At 37.2% G+C, this 26,460-nt stretch overlaps 1 protein-coding gene across 9 annotated transcripts in view; it reads left to right on the forward strand.

The window, feature by feature from the left end:
• The window catches only part of PCLO (piccolo presynaptic cytomatrix protein), a 326,540-nt gene that overhangs the window by 219,033 nt on the left and 81,047 nt on the right, over window positions 1-26,460 (forward strand). For 6 of the 9 annotated variants that reach the window (XM_039571460.1, XM_039571461.1, XM_039571465.1 and 3 more), the window contains exons 11-13: window positions 21,514-21,619; window positions 22,229-22,296; window positions 24,847-25,058. In XM_039571460.1, coding sequence (XP_039427394.1) covers window positions 21,514-21,619; window positions 22,229-22,296; window positions 24,847-25,058 — 386 coding nt within the window. Of the gene's footprint in view, window positions 1-21,513; window positions 21,620-22,228; window positions 22,297-24,846; window positions 25,059-26,460 lie in introns of those variants that run through there. The other 3 variants (XM_039571469.1, XM_039571467.1, XM_039571462.1) reach the window with 3 other exon arrangements.

Genomic DNA, 26,460 nt, shown 5'->3' on the forward strand with positions numbered 1-26,460 from the left:
GCACCTAAACAGCTGGAAAACCAGAACAGAAGCAGTGAGTCACTATAATTCTCCCTACTCTTGTCACACTTCCCTCTTATCCCTGAGTTACAGATGAGCACAAGTGTAACACTGACTGATCTTTAATCGGTCACTGGCTGGTCCTTTATTGGTGGGAAGGACAGTAGGCACCAGGTCTTCCTGGATTTTAAAATACTGTAGTGAGCACTGCTTGCTGTTTAGACAGCTAAAATTGAAACATTGATTGGGTCAACACAATGAAAAGAGATTTTTCAATCCCTATGAAGCAGAGATAGTGAAGACTGAGCATCTTTTCTTGATTCCCTCTGATAATTACACTTCTGGTAGAAAGTAGATAGCATGGTGAAGCTGGAAAATGATGAAACAAAATTAAAAGGAACACAAAAAGGGAAGGAAAAATTCTCAAAAAACTGTGGATCAGGTCTTAACTGAACAGTAATAATCTTTCCATTCTGCACTTCCATTTTGCAGTTTGGCTACTTTAATTTATTACTGCATTGGAAAAAACAAAGAATGAACTTTACCCTGTTCTCTGAGTATTAGTCTTCATGATTTATTTTGCTGTCCATGCTTATTCTGCTGGGTCAGAAGAGAAGAGAGCTTGCTCTCAGCATATTCCCTGGGCTATGGGCTCAGGTTTCTCTGTCCCAGCAGAAACTGGCTTTATCAATGTGCATAAAATAGCAGGCAGTGCCATTGTTTGGTTGTAAGCTTTGCCCTAAAGCTCTTTACAAAGGTCCTAATCTAAACAACCCCCTAAATACCACCTATCAGCTGTAAATCTTAACTTGCATAGTTGTGCTCCTCTCATCCATGTATTTTGTTCTGTCTTGTACTTCTTTTACGTAGGTAATAATCAAAGGTATAGGATTGTTCTCAAGTGTGGCAATGGACATTCAATATATTGAAAAAAAGTCTTAAAATATTTTTAAATTACTTTTTTAAAGGAAATTAAGTTAGTAGAAAGGACACCCTGCCAAAGTGTATCATTTTATATGTTGGAAATAACCTAATATCTGTGAGAAAGAAAAAAAGAAAGGCAGAAATCTTTCTCACACTGGTTCAGCCATTTCATATGCTGTCCCACTGACAGTGGTCTCAGTTCCATTCTTGGTATGGCAGGAATTGAGTTGTTCTGAGAGTTTAGTTTGGCCTTTTCCTAAGATATGAGAAAGAAGTAAGAATTTTCAGAAGGAATGAGAATCATTTCAGTGCTCATGTGGCACTTACAGAAAGAAGGGGAAGTAGAGATACTTGCAGTATAAACAATTGACTTGGAAATTTCTTGAGAGCTGGTTACTATAACACTGTGCACAACTTTATTTACTAAATCTCTTTTTTGTGGTGGTTGAAACACACTTAGAAAATAATGCTTCTCCCTGCTTTGGAAAATACAGAACATAAGTTTAAGGAGTTTTAGTTTAATCTTATGGTGTCAGAATTATATAACTGGGGTTTTACAAGGATACTTGATTAGAAAACTTCTTTTATACCTAAGAATATCAGTTTCAATGAGATAAACCAGGTAATATGAGTTTGTAATGTTTCTTCCCGTAATGTAATTGCTGTATACTTAATTTCCCTGCAATAAAAATAAGCACTTAAAAGAGAGAGTTAGAGAGTAATTTGCATCTAGGAAGTAGTTGAGCATCTGTAAAGACTGAGCTTTTAGGATCTCTTTTATTTAATCTAAAGCAGAAGGGGACACTTAAGGTGCACTTACAAATTTTATAAAGCTATGGGAAAGAATCATTAAATGTAAACATATTATGTTCAGTAAAATATGGCACCTTATATAATACCAGCTACTGATTTTTTTCACTCCTGCATTTAGCCTTGTTATGTGCCACATAAACTACTATAGTTTATACCTTCTTTATGATCAAAAACTCTGAAAATAACCTGAACAATTAATTATTGATGAAAATCAATTTTGCTAGAAAAGGCATATCATACACATTGCACCAGGAACTTGGATTCTAAATAGCAAAAAAATATTTTTATCAAAACATCTCTATTGGGAGGGGGTTTTTTAATTCTTAAACAGGTAAGTCTGATTTATGAAAACAAGAAAAATAAACTAGATGCTTCAATCAGAGGGAAGAGGCAAATACAGTCACTAGATGTTCCAGTTAATGAAGTGAAGAACCATCACAAAGGTCATGAGAATAACATTCATCAGATGGTTTATAACACAAGTTGTGGAACATCACTGGTAAATGTCATTGGTGTCATAACTAGCTTCCACTAAAATCACATTAGGAAGTACTACTAGCTATTTTAGAGTACTTATGTGGAGCTATGCATTTAGTAATTTTCAGATGCACAGCTTTTGGCAGAAGTTACTTTTCAGGACCTTGATGAATGGTGCCTGTTAGAAAGAATATCCAGGTGCTTCTTGGAACCTCCATGGTTCCAGAGAATGTGCCTGAAGCCCTGTTTCTCTGAGCACAGCAGGAACAGCAGCAGGCAGCGTTGTCATCACAGTGCCCACAAAGCTTTCTTAGTTCCTGCTGGCACTATGCAGCTCTCTGCTGTCCTCTGGGATCACACACATCACAGGTGCTTTGTAGCTCTTCCTCTGGCATTGACAGATACCACCCATCCATGTGGTCCCAGTGTTCCCATCTTACTCTTGAATACTTACTCTTCTTCTGCTATATTCTGACACTGCGAGTACTTTTAAGGCTCATTCATCTCCATAGAAGAGTTTAATTCCTTCTTTCTCTATTTTTAAGATACTGTATTAAAATCAAGTGGATGTGTATTTCTCAGAAGATGCAGGTATGTTTCCTGTGTCAGTATTCCAAATACGGACTGGCAGAGGCAGAGGTCTGTGTCTTTTCTGGTTTGGGCAATGCTGGAGAGAAGATGGGTTTAGTTACTGCTTCCAAGATGTTCAAGGATAAAGCTATATCATTAGTCAAACTAAGGCAGTCTGTCTGGGATTGTAAGAGATAGACATTCTGTAGATCATATACCTGATACACAGGCAAATAGCACAAGCAGAGAGACCCACGGACACTGTGCCTGCCCCCTTTGCATAGCTGCTTGCAGTGACTGATGAGAGGGACTTGAATTTCAGCTTGGACCATCAAAGATATGTGCCTGTATTGCTCTGGTTCTTATCTTTTTTTTTCAAGGACTGGCTTCTGTACAGCACATTTACAAAGAAACCAGACAAATGTGAATCCTTTGGTGCCTAAACTGAGATCAATTTGTCTTACTAGTGGAAGTCATCAAATGAACCCTCCCATCTCCACTCACTGTGTAGGAAGCTTAGGTATTTCTTTTAGGGGAACTGTCTCACTAACAACCTAAAATTCAGATGCTACAGGCCTATGTTAGGCATGCTGGGCCACATCTCATAAAACAAAAATCAGGACATTTTCGTCTGATGTTTTTAAGGAACAATATCTGTTTGGGCTCACATAATGGGCATTCCAGAAAAACACCTTAGTACAGTGTGGGAAAGCCTTTTGCATAACTACTGAACTGTGTTGTTTGATAGTGACTCTACTCTAATTCCATTTCCTATTGTGCAGATTACTGTGGGTTGAAACTTGCAGACTAGCAGTTTGATGTGATTGTAGTGAAAAAAATCTAGTGAAATCAAAGTGAGGGTCATCTTGAAACACAAGTTAAATAAAGCTGTGTCCTTATGGCCAATTTTCCCTGCCATTGGGTTCCAAAAAGTGTATTAAAACACTTTGCGTTTATTTGTAGCAATTTTAACCTTCAGTCCCATTCCTGAAATGTGGGTCTCCAGGAATATTATGCCAGCCTGGCCACTCCATGGGATGCTGTGTTGATGTAAAACATAGCAAAGATTCAGGGCCCAAGGTGAAATTTACCCAGTCAGGGTTTGTTCTACTGAAAGTCAGGTGAACAGATATCAGCTGTCAGTGACTCTCAGGGGTGGGATGTGGGTTGTTTGCAAGCCACAGTTCTCAGCAGCAAAGAGGATTACAGACAGCACATTTTTCTGCCTGTGAAACTGGGTACTGCAGCAAGCAGAATTTCTTTGTCACTTGTTACTTCAAAGTACTTTCTAGATAGATGTATGCAAATTTGATTTTTCCAAGACCATAAGAAACATTATGAACAATTGTAAATAATTTACTGTTAAAAAGATGAACTGATGGAAGTGGGTTTTCTCACAGTAGAACATCTTTTAGATGGCTTGGACCCAAATTTGAAATGGTTTGTCAGAGAGCTTCACTTCAGTTGTTTAAAAAGTGACAAGGGCAAATAGATAAAGCCCTGTTTTCTCTAAGTATTGGGTAACACAGGAAGAGAAAATAGAGGTAAACAAAATATTTCCTAAATTTCTTTAATTAAATCAACCAATCTCTTGAGGTACTTAGGTAAAAAATATAGTTGTGTAATCAAATTATTCCAGATTTTCCAAGGTTTTCTAAACAACTTCTGAAGCACGTGGTATCAACTGTTTTCAGGAAGACGCTGAACTGGGTTGTACTTTGCTCTGACCTAATCTGATCTGATACCTTGATTTTCTTATTCAATGGAAAGGGTAAAGGAACTCAAAGAACAAAACAATAATTTTCGACAATTAGTTTTGCAATATAGTTCATTACAAAATAGAAATATTATGTAAATTAATACAGAAAATGATTTAGATGTCAGCTTAAAGAAAGAAAACCACTATGAGCACTCTCAAAAAACTGCATAAAGACTTTATTTCAAATTTCCTGAAGCATGTTCTATTCCAAAAACCTAATTAGATCATCCATAAGGTATGACTGGGAAAACCTTGTATGAGAATATTCAGGTTTCTTTGAGAAAAAAATAAACAGGTGATTGTATAATTTAACAGTAAAAAGAAAAATGTTGATTACAACTGATTACTCTTTATCCAGGTTTATAATTCTGATGTTTGAGGCTTACCATGTAAAATTAGGTAAATATGACTTCACATTTCTGTATGAAAAGTCTGAAAGGAGCTACATTAAGTGTACTTGTGCTGTAAAAATGCAACTTAAAATTCAACTGAAATTGAAGGTATTGAATTGCAAATTAGCTAATTTATTAATGACTAAAGCTTGAAAACATTTCATCAAGCTGAAATTGAGTCTTAAATCCTTATTTTTGCTTCACATTCCAACAAAAAAAAACCCTTGGCAGGGAAAAAACCCTGTAAAAGCACCAAAATGTATTTTTTGGAATTCCTTTAAACTTTGGTAAAAGTAAACTCTTTGAACTGTTTCTAATTTAAAAAATAATAATTTGTTGCCTGAAATAATGCTTGAAAATTAGGAAGGTGTGCTGTGGGTTTTTTTCCTGTACAGATCCTACAGTGTCTGAGCAAAAAATCATTGAAATCTGTATTATTTCTCCTTGATTGTAAGGGAGTCCCTCAGATCCTAAATAGGCATAATAGAACAGTTTGATATCTCTCTAAATACAACAGTAAGTGGAATTCTATTAAGATCTTCAGGTTTTATGGTCCATTTGAAAACTTATGAAATTACCTTGTAGGTACATTAGTATGCTCTAGGCAACTTTTCAAACACTTTTTTTTAGGTACTTAAATATTATCAGTTCTGAAAAAACTTAATTAGTTGTGATTTGAGTGGTTGGGGGGGATCTAATTGGTTAGAAAATGCAAGACAGTTACATTTAACTCAGTAGGACTGCAATAATCTTGGTAGTATACCTATCTCCTCTTGGTATTGGAGGTCAGATTTCATGAATGATAAGTGGTAGATCGAGCATTTTTAGGTCAGCATGTACTGACATTTTCTTTCACAGAATCAAACTAGAATGTAAAATGTAAAACACTTGAAGGCAAAGAGATTTCAGACAGCCAACCTTGGTGTCTGGCAGGTAGCAGCTACATTCTCCAGGGTCTGAGTTTTTCTTAAGCCTCTGAAAGGACTCAGCACCTGTGAAGTGGTTCACACTGCATTTGAAACATGTAGAATATGTCCAAGTCATCATATATATGGTGTAGCTGATCCTAACTGCTTTTATGTGAAAATGCAGTGGTTCAATACCTGTCAAGGGAAAAAGAAACCTCAGCTGGGGGCCTTTCCCAGCACAGATGATGAGTTGCTCAGATACTTCTGCTTCTAAGGAGAGCTGTGTTTGAAATGATGCTGCTTACTACTGAATTTCATTAAAAACAAGTGGTTGGGACCATTTTGTTTTTACTTGGATCTTGATTTCTGATTTTCAGCTGATCCATCTTCCAAATTATAAAGCCAAAATTATTATTTAGTCTGGTATTTCAGGTACTTTCTGGGAAAGCTGTCTTAATAGAATGCAGAAATGCAACATGGTTACTTTTTCTTGATCTCTTGTACATTTTTCCCTGGCATTACTGCACATGTTCCTGTTATTCCCCAAACCATCTAGTTATGAAACAGGAGCTTTCTTAAGAATTATTTCCAATGAAACCACAAAATGCTCCAGTTATAGTACTGTGATTCTTATTCCCACTGATTTTTTTTTGTTTGATGTATTACATTGACTTTAACAAAAGTGATTGTTCATTGGTGCATTCCTATGTCACAAACCTTTTATGTTTGGTAAGCACCTTATTCCTATGTTTATAGCATGTTAATCTTTCTTCTCTTTAGATGTGGGCGCTGTCAGTCCAAAATAAAATGTGCAGAAGGACTCTATACTTTCATTTAGATCTTAAATTGGATTTTAACTATTTGAGTAATAGTAAGATATTCCCACCTTCACATGGAAAAGGTGGGTAAAAAGTGTTTGCCTTCTGATGCTATGGAAGTAAAGAAAAAAATAATTTGCAATTTTGGTGAAGTTTGTGAAAAGATACAGAATAATGAGTCTACAGCTCTATGTCAACTTCTGAATGCCAAGAAGAGTTCTACTGACCATCCACTTACCTATGTAATATTATTCATATACCTATGAATTTTGACTGTAAGGGACCTTTCCCTGGGGACTAATTGCTGCCAAACCAAAAGGGCATGCTAATAACCAAGAAGTATTAAATCTTAAAAAGTCCCTAAGGCCTTAAAGATGAGATGCATCTTACACTCATCAAACTAAATCTCACTATCAAGCAGGTAATTTGATGGAAAAGAACAATCATCCTCTAGTAGTGCTTGTACTAGAGTGGTTCCTTAGTCTTTGGAAGAGTAAAGGATTTTCTGTTGCCTTGGTTTGTTTTTCTTTCCTTTTAAATAAATTTAAATAAATTTATTCCTTAAAGGCCAGTAAGGACAGGGTAGAGACACAGTGATGTACATCTACAAAAAGAAACTCAAAGACAGGGAAGAGATTTGGAATCTTTTTGCTTGCTCATACCTTTCTATACCTTTTTGCTCCCTTCCCAACAGCTCATGTCAGGAGGAAGCATGTCTGGCATAGCCTTTAAAGATACCCAGACAAGCAGGGTTAGTTCTGGTACTGCCCACAAGCTCCGTTCTGTGAGGGTTCAACTTTCAGAGGGAATTCCTCTTTCTGAGCACTTCTCATCAGAGCCAGAAGACTGCTAACAACTGCTGTATTGCACAGTAGCACCCAAGTTGCCTTAGCCCAGGCCTGTGAACTTGTACACTGCTTATGTGCAATCAGACTGCGTTATAAATGCACAATAAATATGGGAGAGCCCTGTGTTGGAAGTTTAGGCTGCATGTCATGGCAGGCACAAGGTGAAAAAGAACAGGCAGGAGGTAAAAAAGGAATTAGGATGATCTGCTTAGTACTAGAACAGAGGAAACCAGTATGGTGAAAAACAAACTCCCATGTTCATAATTTATATTCATGATACATGTTCAATATTAGAATCTATTTTCATGGGACAGATGAGTGCCATTTACCTGCCCACATGCAATGACAGGGCCATTTACAGGTGCTGACCAGTCACCCCAATGAATAGAAGGTTTCATTATTTCTTAGTTACTAGATAATGTGCTTAACAGCACCCCATGAAATTAACCTTTAAGATGACAGTAAAAGGAAATGAGTCATTCCAGGCAATGCTCATCATGGTGTGAGCTCTACGCTTGCTAAATGAGTTCTGTCATAGTGTGGGTGAAGTGGAATCAATCCATATAATTCATACATTTGCTGCTCATGCAGACAGCTTTGGAACTGCTAAGTAGAAATAAGCATTGACTTATGTCTAACTAAAGCGAAGTTATGTATTACTTTAACTGATTATACTTTTCAGATGGGTCTGAAGTAACTCAATAGAATGAACTGAGAGTTCCTGAGATGTGTGTGAAAGAAAGGATAAAAGGAATCCAAATTCTAGGAAAGTACTTTCATGACTGGTGTTAGTGGGGAAGTAGAAACAGTTTTAGTCTTAGACAGTACTAAAGAAAGAAAAGATAAATCTTTCATCATCTTATTCACAGACCACTATAGTATTCTTAGAAATATCAGCCTATCTCAGTGATAGTAATACCTCTGCAATTCACACAGTAGAAGCTGACTGGTTAGTTGCAAGGCAGGAGCTTTCTTCTGATTAAATAGCTGTAGAGTGCATGAGACAAGAAAAACACTTCCCCCCGTTTTGGAAGAAGTGAAGATCCAAAGAAGGAACTGAAAATAACTTCAAGCATGACAGTGATCCTTGTTGAGTATGATGCACACAGGCTGGTAGATATGATAAAAACATCTTTACAGCAGATGAGCATGAAGCACACACATCTGTATCTGGATGAATACCCTTCAGTGGTGCACATGGATGGGCTGCAATGCCACCTCAGAGGTTCTGTCTCTGAATGGGGACCAGCTGGGAGAGCACCTGACAGCAACAGCAGATAAATGCTGCTCTGTTGCCTACAGTTTCCATACATATGGAAAAATTTGGTGCCACCTAATGGACAACCCCCAGCTCCTGAATTTTGAATGTGTTTTGCAGAAATGCTTTTGTAAGGCATCTGAAAAGGCATCTACCTATATTTACTAATGCTTCACACGAAGTATTTCTCATTCAGTATCCTTAATCACATATCGTTGGATGTAATATGCATTGTTTAAAGGTGAAGGCTTAATAAGCCCCATGGGTAATACAAAGATTTCTGTATTTGCTGGCTTTACATTTATGAACTGGGGTCATCTCACAGCTTCCTCAATTGCAGCAATATAGTACCACATAAAACTAAATTATTGCACCTAAGTGTTCTGATCTGTTTACGGGTGAAATTTAACTAGCTATTCTGTCAAAGTCACATAAATTATTCTAGACCATACTTAAGCAAGTTTACTGCTACAGCTGCATGGACATAGCCATCTCTTTCAGTAGAAATCATGACTATGTCAACAAAATATTTAGCCCAAGGGGTTTATATCAGTAAGTGTACACTTGCAGAGTATGTTAGCAAAAAGGAGTTGGACTATGCCACCATTATTACAATGACTGTCATAAAGAGCAAGACTGCTCATTATTATTCCTGTGATGCCTTTTCCTGGTCTTAAAATCAACAGTCAAACATGGTTAAAAGGGAAAAAGGGATTTTACCTTGGTATTTATTTTAAGGATCCTTAGGTGCATTACATCCAGGTCGAATACACGTCCATGCACACCGCAGTGCACACCCGCAAAAGATCTGGTACAACATTATAGATTTTACTAATTAGCATATCTATCAAAAATTCCCCAATGAGAGGCTTGAATGAGCCCCTCTCCCCAAGGAACCTCTCCCTGGATGGTTCTATCTTGGTTTACAGAATGTGTTCTGGAGAGGACCTTGGGGTCTGGGGCACACTGATCCCTAACTACAAAGCTTCTAAGATGTTTGGTCTCCTTGCTGAATGAACAAGTCCAAGAATGTAGGCAAAAGCACTAAGAATACAGAAGTTGTAAAAAGGTATAACAGGGGTATAAAAGAAAAAGCAAAAAATCTTCATGGCATCACCTGAAAAAGCTGTTAGTGATCACTTGATTGCATGTCATGTACTTCAGGAAGCAAAACAGGCAAGAAAACGTAAGAGTATCTCTGTTTGATCAGATGAACGACCAGATACCATAAATTAAACGTATCTGTCTGTGATATCTGTATAGATGTATGCATGTATGTGTATATATGTTTATATATGTTGCAAGATGCAATATCTCCTCTTGCTTGTTTGAGCCTGCCCTCCCAGTAGCATCATCTCTAGCCAGAATGTGAGCATCAGTATTGGAATTGCAATTTGAACATTATGTTCCATTCTCAGCTGTCACTGAATTCAGTGGTACAAGTAAAATCATGGTCAGTTTGATGAATTTCAGTTCGTAAAGGTACATGCTTTGAAGAGATGCATCTCTGAATGAAATCCATTTTCCATCTGCAGTTTACATTTATAGATTGTCAGGATGCATTATGGGTTTGGTTATTTTCATTAACCTGTGAATAGAGATACAGTAGGATTAGGAGTGTTCCTGAAGGCTTTCAAACAAAGGACAAAGAAGGAAAAAAAAATTGGAAATTGTATTTCTATTGCTTTCATTCACTGGAATGAACTGGAGAAAAGGGATTGGACTTATAATTGTTTTCTTTAAAATTTATTGTGTATGTTTTGAGGTCAGGTTGGATGGGGCTTTGAGCAACCTGGACTAGTGGAAGGTGTCCCTGCTCATGGCAGGGAGGTGGCAACTAGGTTATCTTTAAGGTCCCTTCCAACCCAAACCATTCTATGATATTATGATTCAATGATTCAATACAGTATTTATTATCATATATTAAAAAAAAAAATCTAATCAGGTGAATCTGTTTCTTACTTTTAGAGAAAATAATTATTAGTTTTGGTGAAGATAAAGAAATGCCTTTGAAATGGGATGAGTTCATAGGCAATTTAGCAATTCCTTGGATACTTTTCACCAAAGGAGAATTGTTCAAAGACTTTCTTCTCTAAAGGATATTATATCATTTGTGATTCACTCTTTTATTGTATTCAGTATGTTTGGGGGATTTGCAGTTTCAGTTGGCATTTTTTGTTTCTCACATATATTTTTTCCTTATTTTTACCTATTGTTGCATAACTCATTCAGAATGTTTCACATATGCAGTTGCTCAGCTTTGAGTGGAGGTCCTTTTACTTAAATTTTCTGTGGAATAAAGAAAATATGTAATTTTTATTCTGTTAAATAAAACAGCTATTTATCAGCTATTTTTCCTCCTTTTGCCTGGGAAAGAATATTTAGTTGTTTGATGTAAAAAAGGAGAGATGATTGTTTTACTCTCTTACATTGTTTGACACTAATAATTTTAATATTTGACACCTGGGAAAAGGACTCATACATGTTCAATAGCTTTGGTGAAATGAAAGAAGTCTTAAAAGATTAAGCAGTGAAGTGATCAAACTCCTTTGTCCTTGTTGCCCTGTAATATACATTCGATCTTGAGTCTACAGATGAAATGTCAGTTTAACATTTATATTTGGCAGTTTAAAAAATAATGCTTGATATATCACTTGGGCATATTTTTGAGGGAGAATAAGCTGTTGCAATACCAGGTGAAGTTAAGGTGAGGATGCAGTGCTGAGAATTTGGTAAGAGTTCGGTGTTTAAATATGATTTTGATGTGTAACTAAAACACCCAAGTTTGAAGAAATAGGGGCAGAGTTTGTCTTATGGCCGGTGTGTAGTTGCTAAGTGGAGACTGTGGAAGCATCAGAGCAGACAGGCTTATTGCTGCAGTTGTTACGGGACAAGGGGTTGCCTGTATGGGCAGCAGTTTCTGGTTGCTGTGCAGCAAGAGGAACAGTGGGTCGAGTACCTGCACCACACCATTGTCACAGAGCACTCAGGCAGGGGACACATCCTTCCAGCACCTTTCCTACCTGCACCTGCCACAGTTCCATCAAACTCAACTCTCATCTTTTGATCTATCTCAAAACCATAAACCACGTCTTGTCGGCTGTCTTATTCTTTATGAGTTTCAAGGTACTCTGTTGCTTCAGCAGAAAAGCTCCTATGTGCCTTCAGGAGGCTTGAAAGGGAGCCCTGAACTGCCAGCCCTGTCCCTCTTTTTCTGGCCATCATCTGCAAGCAGGGCCTTGCAGGGCCTTCTTGTGGTTGCTGTCATGCTTGGAGTAATAGCAAGTTCTTCCATGAAGAAACTGCTTTCCCCGGAGGGGCACAAATTGTATTTCTACAACTATAGCTATCAGTAAAGGAATGTAGTATCATAAGTTTGATTTGCTTGTCTTCCTGATGCTAACACAGTGAATTCAGAACATTAATTGTGATCGTAGGAAACACAAATACACAGGGACTGGCTGGGAAGAGATCATTTGTTTTAGTGTAGATAATGAGAAGAAATAGCAGCTGCTGCTAATCAGTATGCCTGTGAGTATTCATAGCAGTTGATTAGGTGTGTAGCTGCCAGATAATCACCATCCAATCTTGCATGTACAGAATAGTAATTGTGCATTCAAATTTCTTTTAAAAAACCCTACAGAGAATGACAAAACTATGGGTGTAATCCTGCATCATTTATTTGCAATGCTATTTCGTCATGCACGAATTCTACATTTATTACAATGGACTTATTTGTGAGAATAATGCTACTTCTTTGATCAAGTACTGCAGATCAAATTTGTATACAGAGATGTCAATAAAAAAAACTCAGCTGACAGTAAGAAGTATGTTGAAGATGTGTAAACATCAGCAGAATTTTATTCTAAGGTAGTGAGAATATTAATGATTTTAAAATAATTTAATTTGAAATGAAATTTAAATATTTTATATTATTATTTTTAAGACTATTTTAGTTGCATATCGTGGACCATTCTCACTGGGATGTATGGCCATTCTCACAGTCATTGCAGGGGCTCACTTTCCTTTCTCTGATTTGTGTTGCAGTTCTATAAGTGTGGTTTTACCCTGGTAGGCAGCTACGCCTCACTCAGCCTCTCTCTCACTCCCCTGCAGTGAGGTGGGAAGAGATCACTCTATCACTTCAAAACCAGTACAGCCAGTTGAACTGCAGGCTTAAATACGACCATGCACAACTGTTCAGCCCTAGATTGGTTAGATCTCTCTGATTCTACTCATAAAATCTACTCGCAAACCAAATTTAACCAGATCAGAATTTTTTGATTCATAGTTCCTAACTCAGGTTGTGTCAAGACAGTGCTTGAGCTTCCAGAAAAGGCTACTTTGGTTATCTCCAATCTTGGCTGAGTTGAGCAGCCTTAGCACCATGAGGGAAGATTTTTTTGCTCTGAACCCAGCACTGAAATTTGACTATCATTTATGTCGCTAATCAGATGTTCCTAAAAATGGGGTTTGTGCCTACTTTTATCACTAAACTTGGAAGAACAAGTAATTATTGGAAACTGAAATCCTGCAGTTTTTCAACTTTCTGTCAAAATGACAGTTCTAACAGGTAACTATGAGTGTCTCTCATTCTTCTAGCACATATGGAACCTGTACTTCTTAAAGTTGAAAAATCCTATCATTTATCACTAAGTTCTGTTATGAATGAATTATAGGGATACAAAAGTTGGGGTTAGTACCCAACACTTAATATTTCACAAGTACTGTCTCCTACAACTCTATTGTTAGTAAGAGTTCTGATGCACTTAGCTTTACTAATAGCATTTATCACTTGGACATCCCAAATACAATAACATTATCTTTCCACTGTCCCTTTTTAACACATAAACTGAGGCACAGAGACTAATTGGTGTGCTTTTGTTGCTCACCTGGCTGGTTGCAGCAGAAGCAGAACTAACAGCTCAGTCTCTGATGGTGCCCCATTAATCACCTTCAGCTGAGGTTTGCTATCTTTCAGTTCCTTCCTCTCATTGATAAGGTACAGCTGCCTGTTTGCTAAATTGAGAGAAAAAAAGTCCCTTTCAGTTTCTAGGACAGATTTATCACTTTAGATGACAAAGGAGGGAATCAATACACATATTTTTAAGTGTCTGAAAAGTAAATATCTTACCTCAACTTGTATTATGGGCTCTTTTTCTAACCATAAGTGAGGGAAGGCTACCTGAGGAACGTGATTCATCTCATTCCAAATAGGTGTCAGTTGAGATGAGCCATCCTCAGAGGAACCTGCCTCTCTTCATTCATTAACTACTCAAAATTCCTAGACAACTACTGAGGCAAGACTCTTACTGTTTTACAGCCAAAAATTGGTACATTGACTCTAAGCCCAAAAGAAAGCAAAACCAAAGCAGCTGTATGCATGTGTGCATGACAGTTCCTCCCTGCAGACATACATACTGCTTTCCATGCTCTTTTCTTTATTGTTCTAAATCTGTTCAAAATTAGATGAAAAAGAAAAAAAAAATATTTTATGCATTTTCACTTGTGGTTGAGATTATCGTCTGTTGAAACCAGCCAATAATCAAACAAGTTTTTTCCACATACTTTCTACAGCTATGGACACGTATGTATCAGGAATTTGTACAAGCATCCAGTTAGCTTCTACAAGAGAAGCATAAAAAATGTTCATTGAAATAAAGTCATTCAAATGACTGAAGAATTTAGGTCAACTTGAATTAGAACACAAACATGTTGATTCCAAGACATTATCATGGATTTACCTTACGTTATATTATGAAGAGCATAATTAAAAAAAAAAAAAAAAAACCCAAAAAACCAACTTTTCTTAAAAGGAGAATTATATGTATTATATGAAAAATAGGTACATACAGGAGATGAGAACCACGTAGCACTGGCCAGAAATTTGTATTCACTTTCCTTAGTTTTCAGGTTAGATGACTCTCACAAATGAGATAATAGTGAGTAAATTCTACTTTATATTTGAGTACTCACATAGTGTCAGAACTGTAAAAGTTACTCCCAGGGTACAGAGGATGATTATCGACAGAGTGACTCCTATTAGAACATATCAAGTAAGGATCTCAGTCTATTCCAAGTGACAGACTGGCATTTTAAGGTCTTCAGCCATTCTCATTAAAACTTGCCTTTTTGCTTGAACAGTGGTGTTTGCTTACTGTGAGTCACAAAAACTTTCTGTTCTTGTTTCTATATGACCTTAAGTAGCATTGCCATGTGATGCATAGCTATGGCCTTTGCTCATTCCTAGCACGCTTTCAGTATTTAAGTTATCCTAATAATTCCATTCTTTTCTGAATTGGCCGCTGTAGTCCCTTAGTGGTGACATTGCTGGAGACCAGCCAGGATTTCATCAAGCAAGGGTTTGACCCCCAGATCTGTGTGAGGAGAGCCTTTTCAAGAAGCCCCAAGAGAGTCAGCATGTTGGGAGTAAAAGAGCAACTTTTCTTTGGCATTAGTTCTTTCTCTGTTGTACTTTCCAAATATACCCATTCTCTCCCAAGCCCCAGGATGTGTATATGCAAGTGGAATGTCCAGAGAGCAAGGAATGCCAACCCATGAGTCTACTTCCCACCCTCTGGCTTTGTAAGTTGATGACTGTGTGATGGTCTTAGAGATGTGCTTTTTGCACACTTTCAGAAGCTGATAGTTATCTTTTGTTTCTCTACCTCATCCCTGTGAGTCACTGGAAAATGTTTCTGGGTTACTCTCTGTCCTTTTTTCCTTATCTCAGGGGTCTGTCCTGTTCTTTATCTTCCTGCCAGTCTTTTTATGGTTTCAGGCTACACTTTGATTTAATCAGGGTTTTGCTAAAGTATGGTTCTGCCTTGTCTTTCTTAAGCTACCTTTCCTTACTGAGCAAATGTCCTGAGAAACCACATTTTAATGAGTTAGGATCTTGATGACATGCTAACCTATGTGCCATGAATCACTCTTTTCTTCCAGCACAGTTCTTCTGGGAGTCCTACATACATAAATTCCCACTCATATTTCATTCATAGAATCATAGAATATAATCGTAGAATATGCTGAGCTGGAAGGGACCCAGAAGGATCATCGAGCCCAGTGCTTGCCCCTGTACAGGGCAGTCCAAAGAATCACATGTGCCTGAGAGCCTTGTCCAGGTGCTCCTGGAAATCTTGGTGCTGTGACCACTTCCACGAGGACCCTGTTCCTTTTCCTAATATCCAACCTAACCTCCCCTGACAGAGCTTCATGCCATTCCCTCGAGTCCTATCACTGGTCACCAGAGAGAAGATATCAGTACGTGCCCCTCTACTTCCCTTGTGAGGAAGTGATAGACCATGATAATTGCTCCTCTCAGTCACCTCTTCTGTAGGCAGAACAAAACAAGTACCCTCAGACTCCCAAGACTATTGAAAAATCTTTGAGAGAGGTGTTGTGATGACAAATGAACAGCCTTTATATAGACTTTGTTTGACATGTTAGCTGTCATAATTCATATTCTTAGGCAGAACAGAAGCTAACTAATAAAGAGAAAGTGACTCTTCAGACATACACTGTAACTTCCACACGAACTGTTTGTTTGCACCTCATGTCTTGTGATTCTTGCCCCTGCAAAGGAAAATTTCAAACCCAAATATCACTCCATTTACAGATGTAACTGTAAGAGAAGTTAGACTAACAGAACTGCATTTGTGTAAAGAAGAATAAATTATTCCTTAAAAAGGGAAATTGAAAAAAACCTCACTGAATTCTGAATACACAAATATAAATATAGACTGCAGGCAGGGACATAGTAGTCTAAATTCATATCTGGCATTAAACTCTCATGAAAATAATGGTTGTAGTTATTTACCATTCATGAAGGAGACAGCAAAGAGAAATTCCTGCAGCTTCTTTGTTCACTGAGCTGGATTCACTTTAGGTGAATCTCAAGGTCACTTGGAATGAACAGACTTTTTTCATTCTACCATATACTATTGCATGATTTTTTTAAAAATATGAATTCATAGTAAACTGCATTTAAAAGTAGAGGGGGTTTTGTGAACACAGCCTAATAATGAAATGTTTAAGACTTTCAGCTCAATTACAGCATTTTACAGGAAGCTCATTTCACTGGCAAGATCATTATAATCTCTTATATGATGTTACTGAAAACAAAGTAAATACACTTTGCTCTATAGCTTCAGTGAACACTATGCTGCAAAAAACGGTTTATTTTTCTCAAACACTGAATAATTACAATGCACTGCAACATTTTGTTCAGCATAGTATAACTGATCATCTGTCTGCAACTGATGTAAACTAATCTTTGAGGATATAGTAATGGTGAAAGCACTATAAACTTGCCATTTATATCATATGTATTTTCATAAACGGTAACTGTAAGCTTAATTTAATTTGCCAAGAACTTCAATTAGGTCACACAAATACAAGCAGATCATCACTTGTTGCTCTAGCATAGTTCAGACTGAAGGGTAACCTATAGAATCATGTGCCCACATATATAAATCTGAAGGCAGTGGTGGGCTGCCAACAGAATGCCAAGTACACCTCAAATACAAGATTGATTTGCTCTGGCTGTACTTTTATAAATGCCATTTTATAGTAGTGTAGCAGCCATGAGGCATAGGAGGGTACATTATATCATTTCCACTCGATGAACAATATATCCATTTTTAAGAATCATGTATGTTGTCTATATAATAATTATTGCAATAAGTGGAAAATATTCAGCCTGAGTGTGAATGATGAATAGGAGAGGAAGTTAAGGTGTCTACAAAAAATAATGAGTTTTGGTGTGATTCATGCCTGGCAGTTTGGGGAAATATATTAACTCATTGACTTTCATCGACCTATTTTGAACAATCAAAAAGGTTTAGAAATAAAAGAAAAATAACTGGAGAGCATAGATGATAAAGTAATTTAGTGCTGAATGTCAGACTGCAAGTTTATATTGTTTCTCCTTGTTCTGAGTGCACATTTAACTTTTATAGCACTTTCTGGGATTTCAAAGTAATGTTGCTGAATTTTAATTCTTATATGATATAGAAAGATACTAATATTCACATTTTACTGATTGAAGTTGTTAGTCTAGAGACCAATTTCATTTTCCTCTGTGAGCGTTAGATCATTGAAAAATGCAATTCAAACTGACATGTTTATTATGCATAAGAATAAAAAATACGAACCATGAAGAAGCAGAAGAACCTCAGCTATCTGTGGGTATAACTGTGGTGAAACCAAAATCGGAGGCTCTACTCCAAGATTGCAATATGTAGATATTTTTAAATTCCAGTAGGACAGCAATTCTGAGACTCTAAAAAAAATGGAAAAATAATAGGTTTTATACACAAGTATAGTTGGAAATAATTACAAACTCTTAGTGACACAGCAAATAACAGTTTTTCCACTTAGGTGCCTTGGGTATACTGAATAAGGGAGGCTGCAGTATAATAGTGTATTCAAAGTGACTGAGATTAACTTTATGGTTAACATTATGTTACAAAGGGGAATAAAATTCGAGATGTTCAGTGGTTTGGTTTAGTATTTCTGTATTTGAATCAACTGTGTCAAGACTCATATTTAGAAAAATCAAATCCTTGGATGATTTTCAGTTTCCTTTCAGTTTCAACTTTAATCATGCAGCTAGCTTATGTCTGAAAGATGAGTCTGAAGAGGAGTGAAAATATCAGAAATCATGTAAGATGGGTGAAAACTGAGATAAATATTGTGCCTTCCAGTTGACAGCAACTCTAATGCAAAGACCTATTCTATCTGCATATTTAATAATTTGTTTTGTGCTGTTTTGTCAATAGGAATGTTACATATACAACCACATTCAGTTAAACAGTACAGCTTTATCACCTGGGTGATGGAGTGAAGGATATATTTATTGAGATTGTGGGAGCTGATATTGCTATAAATAAGCTGTTGCTCACCCAATAAAATAATAATAAAAGAAAGATGATCGAAGAAATTATGTATTTGATTATCAGGGTAATTACTTCCTCAGTCAGCAGAGTTGCCATGGAGCAATGCAAGTTTTCTCATCTCCCTGGGTTTTTTTTTTGTTTTTTCCCACTAAACTGGTTATTTGAAGCTAGAAACTTTTGGAAATGTGATTATCATGGCCTGACAACCAGTGGGAGAATGTGATTGGTTTTAGGAAAAAAAAAATTATCACAAGTGTCTTGTGATCTCTCAATAATTTTTTTTCCCTCTTGTTAATTAGACTTGCATTTCTTCTGAAGATTTTATTTGCAACATTACCTTTTTTTTTTTTTTTTAAACAAAATGTGTATAGCAGTTACATGTTGAAAAAAGAGGAATCAGCTTCTTGCCTACATTTTTTTTTCTTAAACCCCAGGGCTTTCAGTCTGATCATTTAAGTCCTGTTTAAATTGCTTGATTTTAAACATTCATGGATCCACAAGGCACACAATAAAAAGAAAATACCCCTATATTGACAGGTTAAATGGATCTCTGTGTGAGCCAAGGCTGTTGAAATTCCATTTCCTTTCAAGTTGTTGCTTTGTTCATGTGCTTGTGGCCTTTCTGACCAAGTGAGTAAGTGCAGTGCTCTTGCACACACTGTCGAAACTTTCACCAGTGGAAATCAGACTTTGTTTCCAAATCCTGGCACTGCAGTGGTACTCAGCTAAGCTCTTCCTGCTAGTCTTTTTAATTTATGTGACTTGTTGATGATGGCCTTACTGGTCCCTTGGTGAATTTTCTTCTGAAGCCATGGAAGCAGGATGTGATATGTGATAAACCCAGGACAGGAGCTCACAGTATTTTGTCAATAAAGCTTTTTTTTTTTTTTTTTTTAATAGAAGGATGCTCTCTCAAATATCTAAATATATAAACTTTTTTTCTTGTTCCTTCTCAATACAAGTCGAAGTGGTCGTTTTTCTTGTCTTAATCATGAGGTTCATACTGTCATACATAACATCCTATGCCATGATTACCATTACGAGGGCACACATTGAAAAAAACCAAAAATAACTTCAGTTCCTTCCTTTCTAGAAGCCTATAGGCCAAGCCCATGCTGTTATATTTGTATGACTGAAAATCAGGGGGAAATGAATTTGCTCCTAATTACTGTTGCTTTATTCCAGAGGAACTGAGCTTAAAATCAGATCTGCTTTAACAAGCAAAAGCATGTTTTTGAATCATGACTGGTAAATGAAAGGGGCTAAATTTTAGGAAAATTCAAATCTATTTTGACATTAGGCAGCTGGCTTTACTGGCTTCTGAGCATCACTTTTTAGTCATTCTGCATAGTTTGTTTTTCTGTAAACTTCTACAAACAAAATGATAAATTCTGGCTGACAACAGTTATGAGTAATTCTGATATTTCAACTCCTAATTCATGGAATCCTATGGAAAATTTGGGAATATAAATTTGTATATTTATTTCTCATAGTCTTTCATTGTCAAATAATTTAATCTGTTTTATTCCATGAAAAATTTTCATTATATTTTATTTAGCATCATGCTTTTCTATGAGTTTATCTCCACATTTTTCTTTATTATTTTTCCCATTTGTTATATGCAACAGCACAGGATTTTGACATTAAAATATGACCCAGGTGAAGACTTGGTTTTATCTGTGTAAGTGGTAGCAAGCTAAGTGTTTGTGGTTTTCTTTGCTGTGTGAGTGATATGGTTTCAGACATTTTGTAATGCATTGCTTTTAGTGGACTATAAAGAATTCAGTATCTTGTCCCATTAAGCAATTTTTTCCCACTACAGCCAGAGGCTTGGATTTTGACATTTGTTCATCAGTGAGAAGTTAATCTGTTTGGAGTCATCCTTATGACTAATTAATTCAAGATATGAACCCATTTCTCAGAACCTCAGATCTGTAAGACCCAGATATGAATCTAGAGTTTGCTTTGTGTAAGCATTTCACCTTAACCAAGAGATTTCTCATCAGAATATACCTCACATGATTTATAGAGGGACTGACTCTACAAATACTGAGCATAAAACTTCCTTATACAGATACACTGAACTGTACTGAGACTCCTGACTCAGTCCTGGGACACTTGGAAGACACAGCAGATTAGTTCAGTATTCAGTATTTTTCAGCCTAATTATTATAGTTCTGTTTATGTCCTCCACAATGAAGTATGTTCATCTGTTTCATCAATTTTTTATGAGAAAAGATATGGAAGAAAAATTTCAACCTGAATATTACCACGCTGATGTTTGAAATGCGGAGGCACATTTTTTTCATTAAAATCAGTTAGTCCAACAGCCTTCACTTTTTTGTATTTTTGTAAGTGACAAAGTAAAGAAAATGTATTTGAATTATCTAATCACATTCGCAAATTAATTCCATTTTGAGGCTCAGCTTCTTAACAGCAATTTGTCACTGTAAGAAACAGTTATCTTCCAAGACCATGGCTGGCCAGGAAATGTCTGATATATAGAATGTTTTGGTTTATTGCTATGCTGGTAGGTGTGCATGTTTTTGATATTGGAAAAATTTTTCAATATCATGCAATACAGACTGTGGAGAGTGCATGTATACTTTGAATCAAAGAGAATAATCTCCTGTGATGTTTCAGCAGGTAAATTATAGCTGAAGGGACAATAACATTCAGCAGTCTAATCTGTGTGAAGTGAAAGGGCTTTGCTAATGTCTTGTGTCATTTAACCAACATTCACTGAACGTCACATCAAATTGTCTTGTAAAAGGAAGGCAAGAAAGATATAGCTGATGCCTATGTCAAAATCTGAGCCCTTGACCTCTTGCTGTTTTGCCTTCTTAGGAATGCAAGTGCTGGAATGGAATGGCATCCCCTTGACTGGGAAAACTTATGAAGAGGTCCAGAGCACTATTCAGCAGAGTGGGGAAGCAGAAATATGTGTAAGACTGTGAGTTTTTCCCCATCTTTCTGTTTCCATTTCTTTTTGGCTTTTCATGGCTTTTTTTTAATTTTTTTATTTTAATTTACGGTTGTTAAGGTGGAACCTTTGTTAGCACAAAGCATCAATGTAATAATAAGCAAGAGTTCACTGTGGATGTGGGAGATCTGTTTGTTCTGTTTTTCTCTTAAAGTCAGAGGGAGAGATAAACTGAATCAGATGCCAGTAATTATGCTTTTATAAACAATGATAACTCCATTTTCAGGCCACAATCTCCTCTCATTGACAAACTTAGAGTTCACTGAATTTACCAGTGTTAGAAAAAGAAGGTAATTTAGTAATAACTAGACTTTTAGTGAAAACTGTATCTCTTAGATGAAATTCATTTAAGCATCATGAGAAATGCATACTTGCATTAAATCCATTAAAGATTTCACCTTAAAAGAAGCTTTTCTTCTCAGCTCTTTAACAGCATTGCAAATATATATCAGCTAAGAAGGGACCATGCTTGGGAGCTGCTTTCTGTCATGAACCACTATTCATTTACCTACTTAATATAATAATGAGGGTATGAGGAAAGAGTTTCTTTTGTCTCAGGCTTCTTATTGCTTTCTTTAGGGACCTGAACATGCTCTCGGACTCTGAGAATCCCCAGCACCTGGAGCTGCATGAGCCAATAAGGACAGGTGAGAGACAAGATGATGCTTTGATATTGTAGGACTAGGTAGCAACTGAAATTGGGTGTGATATAAGCTGGTATGTTAGCATTGCAAGCTCTGGTGTTACATCCCAAATATTGCCATGGGTAGAAAGGGGACCACGCCTTATATAAAAAGGCAAGATGGGGGGATCAAGTGCACCTTTAATGAATTTGCAGACAACACCAATTTGGGCAGGAGTGTTGATCTGTTGGAGGGTAGGAAGGCTCTGCAGAGGAATCTGGACAGGCTGGATTGATGGGCCAAGGCCAACTGCATGTGATTCATCAAGGCAAAATGTCAGGTCCTACGCCTGGGTCACAAGAACCCCAGGCAGCCCTACAGGCTGGGTGCAGAGTGAAAGCTGCCCAGAGGAAAAGTACCTGTGGGTGCTGGGTACTGTAAACTTTACAAGTGATATATTGTTGTCCTTCTTCCCTCTGTTGCCCCTAAAGTTTACTTTGCCCAGTCCCTGGGTTTGCACCTGTGTCAGTAACTGGCCAGTGAGTTGCTGGTGTCCCTGGGGCCTCAGCTGCCATCCTGTGTCCAAACCTTGCAGCACTCTGCTGTCACCTCAGGCCTCTGCTCCTATAAACTGCATTATTAATCTGGAGTCATAAATACTTCAGTCTGCACAGTGCAATTACAGCTGTGCCTTTCTGTATCAAAATAATTAAGAATGGGCACTATACCACACCACTATACAAGGTGAAGTGTAACTCAGACAAATTAAGGTCATAGCTCTCCAGTCATTAGACAATTGCTGTTGCAGCCAGACAGGCTAAAACAAAGCTCCCAGCAAACTGCAGAAAGTCCAAAGAACACACAAGTCCTAAGGCCTGTGTTTGTAGAACCACAGAATTGTCAGTGTTGGAAAAGACCTTGATGAAAATACCTGTTAGCTTAATACAAGGTTTGTGGCCTGCTATAAGTGATACAAAACCAGTATTTACTGGATATAGGGATGCAATAGCAAGGAGTCAGTTTTGTTATGCAGGTTCTAAGATGGCAGTGCTTTTGGGTAGATTTCCTGCTGTTCAATCAATACCACAACTGCAGGCTTCAGTCACTGTATCAGTCATATCTAATCTAACTTTGAATCAACATCCACAATTTTACCTAGTAATGCAGATTAAAAGATTGCTTCACTCACCATTTCATGGGTCCATTCTGAGTTCCATGGTTTTGTGGCAGCTCTTTCATCAATCACTATCGAAATTATCTGGACTGAATCCTCAATTTTCTGACCACATAAAAATTCCTAGCTATTAATATACTTACCATCAAGCTACCTTCCGTTGAAAATTGATGTTATTGATAATAATTGAAAGCAAAGACTAAGTCTGACAGAGCTTTGAAGCTGAGCTACCCACAATTTTTTAATTTGTGAGCCAATCAAAACCGCCAAAAGCATTCAGAGATACTGAAATCAGTTTTGGAAAGGACAAAAACTAGGATAAACAACTTTTTTATTAATGAAGAAAACTAAAAATGAGAAGGAACAGAAGTAAGAGAAAATTGCTCCATTCTTGCAGGCATGCTTCCTCCTAGTCTGGAAATCTTGTGGTTTCTAAGTTTCTAAGTTTCTAAGTTTCTACAGTTGGAACAACTGTAGAGTTTCTCTGGCTGTCAAGTCTTTCTTACCATTACCTCTGAGGTTTGGCAGACTGTTGGTGCTTTAGAAAGGAAAAATCTCCATTTTCTTGAAGGAAAAACGTATTAGAGCCAAGCAGGCAGGATAAGGATAAAGTCTTGTTTTAAACCTCTCATACTTCTGAGAACCTGGGAATCAAGCTGTGCCTAGTATCCTTTTAACTCTATTCCATCTAGCATATATGAAACTTACTTGACATTTTTCTGTGTTAAATAGAAATTGCTATCTCCAAAGGGTAAATTGCTCCCACTCATTCCTGGGCAGCAGGGAGGGCAATCAGACTCCTGCCACAGATGCCTCACACAGGTGTGAGTAATAAGGAAAGATGAATCAGGGCTTTTAGCCTTCATTTGTTTACATTTTTTCTTCTTTGATTAATTTGTGGTCCTAAAGTTTTGAGGATTTTTCTCTTTATTTTTGTATAAATTATCTCAGGAGCAGTTCTGTTCAATGTCCAGCTGATTAAAAAAAAAAAAAATTAAAATGAGATTTAAACTTTCACAAGAAAGTTCAGATACTTGGTAAAACCGGACCAGTTTCAAACAATGAATGATAGCACAGGCCAGTCTTTAAAACTGTAATTTGCTCCAGTTTGATTCAACATGATCCACAAAGCCTGTTTTTCTTCACCTAGAGGTACCTTCTCAGAAAGCTTTTTAGATAAGGAGCGCTGGTAAGTAGCACTAGCACAGAAAGATTGGAATTGGGATGTCAATATTGTGGGAGGGATGTCTATTTTTTATAGGATGCCTTTTGCATCTTCAAAGTATGCAGGCAGATGACATGATAATTTGTAAAGATTCTTATGCTGTCCCTGTACCATGGCAAGATGGATTTGGATGTGCTGGCAGTTATCAATACAAAGCTCTCTTACTTTAATCCAGTAGATAAAGCGAAGTCCCCAGGGGTTGATCCCAAGCAACTGGCTGCAGAGCTCCAAAAGGTTTCTCTACAGCAGTCACCTCTGGTTGCTTCTTCAGGAGTGGAAAAGGGATCTCATGTCCACTCTGGAACCACTTCTGCCACCTCCAGTGCTGTTCCTAGCCCTGGTCAGCCTGGTTCTCCCTCAGTGAGCAAAAAACGGCACAGCAGCAAGGTAAGAAACTCCCAAGTTATGGAGCAAGAACATTTTGATGACAGGAAGAGACTGCCTGTTTACCTTCTTTAGTGTGGCAAGGAATCACAGCACATCTTGGCAAACCCATTTCATGGATAACGATGAATATTACTGTTAAGATGTTGAATTTGGACACAAGGAAAGATTATGTGATTTTTTCCAAGGTTGTAAGAGATTGGTTCTTCTCTGAAAATATATTTTTGAACTTAATATTATTTTTTTTAAACAAAATAACTGCCCTTTCCAGCCTTTGTTACTCTTGCTTTTTAAGTGCCTCCTACATGGTGATGAGGTACTATTTCCACTAAAGAAGCTGTTAGTACTAAAACCATAATTTCCCTCTCTATACTAAACTACTGCTTAAAGTGCTACAAGGTTTGAATAATCATAGCAATAGTAAGTAAGTCTCTGAAAGCCTAGGAAAGACTGAAAACAAAATTTACCATTAAAATGTGTTTTGTCACTAGCTAATTCCTGTGAACTTGCCAAGCATAATTTCTTATTTTCTCTGCTACATCCTGTCCATTCCTCAGCTGAAGTTCTTTCTCTTTGTGCATCCACACACCTGAAAAGGGAAGAGTGGGAATTTAGTAGCATCTTTTCGCAGTTGAAACTGAAAACTAGAGCATAAAGTAATCTGTCACATTTTTGCATTTTGTGTCAAAAAAGTGAAAATCAATAAATCAATGCTGTGAAGACTGCATTTCCTGAAGCAATTTGCGAGAGTGCTGCTTGCTGTCCTGAATATCCAGCTTCTCACACACTTACAATGCTTCACATTGCAAAGTGCTTTCTAAACATTTATTACTCTGCACCTTTATTCCTTTTTGGGACTGTCAGGTTCCTACTGTGTTAGAGTTGTGTTTGTATTTTTGTGCTGTTGGAACTATGCCTGTGATGTGAATGCATGAGTTAGGTACTGCACAAAACAGAACCAGCAAATGGTGCCTGCTCATTTCAGACAGCTCTTCCATATGCCAACATAACTTTCATGTGAGAGGAAACACAAAAATCATTTTCATCCAGAAATTTAGTACAAACTGGTAAGATATTTATTGATCAGTTTGGTTTGGATAGTAATTCTGTCTTGCCACAATGCCCATAGACTTTCTACAAACTAATTCAGGTCTGTGATGCACAAGTTAAATCCATATGCCAATATTTACTGGGCCTAACTTCAGGGATCTGGCAGAATTGCTTAGTCCATAGGTCAATAGTTAGATTCACTACAGCATACTTTGGATATTGTACACATTTATATATGAACTAGTTTGCTATGTGCATGATTTTTGCCACTGAGAATAATACTTTTCTGAAGTACAGTTCATGACACGGGGTGAAACCTGCCATTACAGTGCAGGCACTGCATGCAGAGAGCAGG

The sequence above is a fragment of the Corvus cornix genome, chromosome 1A (assembly GCF_000738735.6).
Source record: "Corvus cornix cornix isolate S_Up_H32 chromosome 1A, ASM73873v5, whole genome shotgun sequence".
In the NCBI taxonomy this organism is placed as follows: domain Eukaryota; kingdom Metazoa; phylum Chordata; class Aves; order Passeriformes; family Corvidae; genus Corvus; species Corvus cornix.